This window comes from Camelina sativa, chromosome 17 (assembly GCF_000633955.1).
Source record: "Camelina sativa cultivar DH55 chromosome 17, Cs, whole genome shotgun sequence".
In the NCBI taxonomy this organism is placed as follows: domain Eukaryota; kingdom Viridiplantae; phylum Streptophyta; class Magnoliopsida; order Brassicales; family Brassicaceae; genus Camelina; species Camelina sativa.
The window spans coordinates 9194483-9199519 of NC_025701.1; the positions used below are offsets into that span (position 1 = coordinate 9194483).

Here is a 5037-nt window from a genome sequence, read left to right on the forward strand (position 1 = left end):
TTGAATGTCTGATAAATCAAGCTTTCTACTCAATTGTATTATGAATCATTTTGGTTTCTTTTATAGTATGACTCTGAACTATTGTCCAATTTTTTAGGCGATGTGAAATATTGTAACCGTATTTTTTTATTCATCTATTGAGTAATATATGTCAGTTTTAAAAAATTTGTATTACCTCATATGCAGTAAAAATCACAATCTTTATTAACTAAATGTATTATAGAATAATTCAAGATTATTTAAATATAAATGAAAGGGAATCATATATTTATGTTTGAATGAGATAGAATAATTTCCTTATTTTTTTAAAATCATACATATAATTAATTTTGAAATTTTTGGTAACTAATATTAAAGTCAATGCATCAAATGTAAAAACTTTCCAAAAAATATTTTTGAACAAAAACTGCTGCAAAAATACTAGTATAAATATATATTTTTTGCTTTCTTGTTAATATTTGATTGTGAGCCGAAAACATTAAATATCTCAGTTTTCATTATGTTTACGATTATGTAAGCGATTATAATTTATATAATAAATATAAGTAGTGATTTGGAAAGTGATATGGTTTTCATTATTTCATACTATTATGCAATAAAATACAGTGACTGCATGTCAATTATATCGTCGCAAGAAAATAATGGAAAGGTCAAACGAAAGATGTGTATGTGACAAAATAAGTCTAAAGATGTATGGTTTTACACTATACACATGTGTTTTAGGAGTATTAGAGATTTAATGAGATAAATTATGTTTGCAGGTGTACAGAACCGATATATTCCTTTTTTTTTTTTTTTGGGTAGATAGAGTAAAACAATATACAAAGGTCCATTTCAATCCAATGCAAGAATCATAAATTAAAGTATTTTCTATTCATTTAGAGATAATTTTGTATAAACAATATAATCATACTAATGATTTTAAATAAGTTAAATCATATGCAATCTTCTCTAATCTCTCTTTTTTTTTTTCCACCACTTCTCTAATCTCTCTAAAAAATAGAAAGAAAAAGAAAGAAAACAATTTTTTGAGTCTTAACTTGGAAAGAAAAAAGAGCACGGGAGCAAAAGGTTTGAAGATACACTTCCTCACCCGTAAGTAAACCTCATAGGCTTCGTGCTAAAATACGCTACTTTGACATTCTCTCTTATCATACGCACCTTCTATAAGATCTCCCCAAAGTCTCACCACTCACATCCCTTTTTCGAAAGCGCAGCAGGAAAATGAAAAAAAGTATAATATTATTGCAACGAAAAAAAGACATCTCCTTTGTCATAAAGTTAATCAAATATAATTTCTGGCATAATAAAAAAAAAAACATACTTCCCAATTACAAAATCAAACAAAGTTCTTGAAAAAGTAAAACACTTTTACAAGAAAAGAAAAAAAACTTGAATTTGTAAAAGTATCTATGCATATATTAATATACATATAGATAGAGTCGTCACTCATGGTACTAATTTAAAAAGCTTTATTGATGATCTACCTTATAACATAAGCATTGAAAGTACTTGTACATTCAACTACGTTTCTGTGCGTATCAGAGATTACGGGAGGTGTATTGAAACTATGATTTTGGAAGATTTGATGAGATTTAGAAAATTTGGAATTTTGAAAGATTTTAGGGAAGTTGATATGATTTATTGTAAAATTCTTTCAAATCCCACATAAAACCATGAGATTTGGATTTCTTTATTTTTAACTAAACAAATCCCACCTAAATCCTCCAGAATCTCAAAAATCATTAAAATCCAAATCCACAAACTATTTTGAATAACAGTAGATTTTAAAGTAGATTTTTAAATCATCAGTTCAATAACAGTGGATTTTAATAGACTTTTTAAAATACATGATTGAATAACATAGGATTTGTAAGTTTCACACAAATCACTTAAAATGTTAAGTTGAATACACCCCCCTACGTGTGCTTACTCTACTTTATTAAATTTTGACGTAAACTGTTCTCACACATTAATTAATTTTTTACTCCTCCATAGTAGATATAAATATTAGTAATTGGGAAAGAATAAAAATAATAATATTATTCGTTAGGAGAGTCTAAAGCTGCAACGGCATCGCCATATACAGAAAGTTTTAAGCGCAGGATAAGAGCATGCACACTCTTTCCCATTTCCAAGCAAAAAAAAATTAAACATTTATACACATTATTATTATTGTTATTATACTCATCATACACGCTTATATACTTACAGTTACATGTAGAGAGAGAGAAGAAGAAAATTAAAAATGTGGGTTTTTTCCAGAGAGATTTAATAAAAAAGAAAGCAAAGTTTTTTTTTTCTTTACAACATTTTAAAGGCTTTTTGTCTCTCTCTAAATTGCTTCTTGTTCTTGTTTGCATCCGGAAAGAAAGAAAGAAAGAAACTGTGTTGTTGTTTCATGATGGCACCTTTGGTTTCTCTTCTTCATTGAAGGGTCGAATTTGGTCTGAGAAAAAAAGAGTGGAGAGAGAGAAAGAGAAGAGGCAAGAGCCCCACAAGAGAGACATGCTTGTCTGTGTGTAGTCCCTTTTTGTATGTTCTCTTTAATCTCCCTCCCACTCTCTCCCCTCCGTTCTGTTTTTGTCATGTGTAAGGGTTTTTGTCCTTCGAATTTGGAGTTTTCTTAACCAAAAAAAAAACCAGATTCCATGAAATGGCTCTGTCTTTAATTCTTCTGTTTTCTGGATTTATCTTCTAGCCTCTTTGCTCCTTCCAAATAGGGCCCTTTGTCTCTTCTTCTTGTGTTAGAAAACATAATATTAATAATAATAATAACAATGAAGAGTTTGTAAAGAAAAAAGAAAAAAAAATCTGAGTCTTGCTCTAAAGCCTAGTGTTGAGTGTGGGAGAGACTAACTGAAACATTACAAGTCTCTCTATGATGGCTTCATTGGCTTGTGTTGAGGACAAGATGAAAACTAGTGGTTTGGTTAACGGAGGAACAACAATAACAACAACATCTCAATCTACTCTGCTTGAAGAGATGAAGCTGTTAAAGGATCAGTCAGGTATCATCTTCTTTCTTCCTTTAAGGGTTTTTGAGAAATTTGAATAACCTGAGATAAAGTTTCAAACTTTATAGGAATGCATATTTTAATTTTGTTTCTTTCCCCTGAAAATTTGGTTTCAAACATGTTCAGGAACGAGGAAGACCGTTATAAACTCGGAGCTATGGCACGCTTGTGCAGGCCCTTTGGTTTGTCTACCTCAAGTTGGGAGCTTAGTGTACTACTTCTCACAAGGTCATAGCGAACAGGTAACTTTGTGTGTCTTAAGGTTCAACAAACACATTAGCTCACTAGATCTTGTAAGCTTATGTTCAAAGGTTTGAACTTTTTTCTTGTTTACTTTTGATTTAGGTTGCTGTTTCAACCAGAAGATCAGCAACAACACAAGTTCCTAATTACCCAAACCTTCCATCTCAGTTGATGTGTCAAGTACATAATGTTACTCTTCATGTAAGCCATTTCAAACTTTTTCAATTGCTTCATGTGCAACTAGTTATGATTTATTCTTGATAATAGTTTTGTTTCATTTTGATAGGCAGACAAAGACAGCGACGAAATCTATGCTCAGATGAGTCTTCAGCCAGTTCACTCTGTAAGTTCTCTCAACTTCCTTTTGTTTCTTTTACTGACTCATTTCGAAGTTGAATGAGTATTAAACGATTTGTGCATCAGGAGAGAGATGTGTTCCCTGTACCAGACTTTGGGCTGCTGAGCAGAAGTAAGCATCCGGCTGAGTTCTTCTGCAAAACGCTTACTGCAAGTGACACAAGCACACATGGAGGTTTCTCCGTGCCACGTAGAGCTGCAGAGAAGCTATTTCCACCACTGGTAAGTCCCTCTTTTCCTTAGGAAAAAAACATATGTTCCTGTTGCTTTAACTGCTGGTTCTGTTATGTATGATAACGTTACAGGACTACACAGCACAGCCGCCAACACAAGATGATGTGATCACGGGATCGACCACTCGGCCGTGAACACTCGATTCTCTCGGACGTCTCTCAACCACCTCTCGGACAACACTTGGACGCCTCTCGGACACTTATCGACAACTTGGAACCGGCCTTCCTAGTGATGCGCGGTACCAACTAGTTTCCAAGGATCATCAAGGAGGAGCAAGTAAAGTCATCTAATGGGCTTTGCAATCCAAGCTTCAACCCTCACACCAATGGCTCATGGCTAGCATCACCACTTAAGAGCCTTGAGTTGCGACCAGCTTTGGGAAGCTTAGTTCGCGAGTCTTCACCATCGCGCAAGCGTGAAGACGCCCCTAAGTCATTAGAAGGAGCTGTACTCTTTTCCCTACTTTGGGTTTGTCCCAATGGGTTTACCAAAGAGGTTTTAACGAGGCAGCGAACTCTAGTGCATCTCCACTTCGTTCCCGCTTGGCTCATGACTTGGAAACAATCATTGACAAGTTTAGGAGCCAAGGAAGTGAAGATCCTATCACCGCGTCCAGCCAATGACGTGGCTTTTCTATCTCTCTCCCTTCCCTTCCTTTGAATTTCTTCTTGAACCTTCTATGACCGTTGGATTGGTCTTTCCTTTGTTTTACTTTTGCTTTTGCTTTATGGCCAAGTGTAAGGATGAGATCCTGGCCGCGTGTCTAGGGTTTTAGAGTCTCCCATTTGTAAGCCTTCCTATATAAAGGCCTAAACCCTCATTGTAAAAGGCAGACTTGAAGTATTGAATTAAATTTCACAAGAGAGAATCTTGTTCTTGTCTCACCTCTCTCCTTAGTCCAAGTCCGGGACTTGACTACCGAGAAACCCTAGCCGATCTCGAACCGGGTTCGACATCGACTAGTTGACCGTATCACGGGCCGAGCCATCTCCCGTGTGTCGTCGCATCAAACCACCTTCGCGTCCCTCTCTACCGTATCACGTCCGGTTCCTACCGCTCGTTGTACTTTCGCTTCCACTCCACCTTCCTTATCGCATCACCGAGAATCCTTACCGCATCACCAAGGATTCTTACCGCCGCGTTGCCGAGAGCCGTTCCCGCAGTTTACCTTCAAACTCCGGGAATC

The 5037-nt window shown here is 35.5% G+C and overlaps 1 protein-coding gene across 1 annotated transcript in view; it reads left to right on the plus strand.

Moving 5' to 3' along the window:
- LOC104756330 (auxin response factor 5) overlaps positions 2314-5037 on the plus strand; it is a 9398-nt gene continuing 6674 nt past the window's right edge. The window contains exons 1-6 of the mRNA XM_010478908.1: positions 2314-3011; positions 3144-3259; positions 3363-3461; positions 3547-3603; positions 3684-3839; positions 3923-3950. Coding sequence (XP_010477210.1) covers positions 2882-3011; positions 3144-3259; positions 3363-3461; positions 3547-3603; positions 3684-3839; positions 3923-3950 — 586 coding nt within the window. The 5' untranslated portion in view covers positions 2314-2881. The remainder of the gene's footprint in view (positions 3012-3143; positions 3260-3362; positions 3462-3546; positions 3604-3683; positions 3840-3922; positions 3951-5037) is intronic.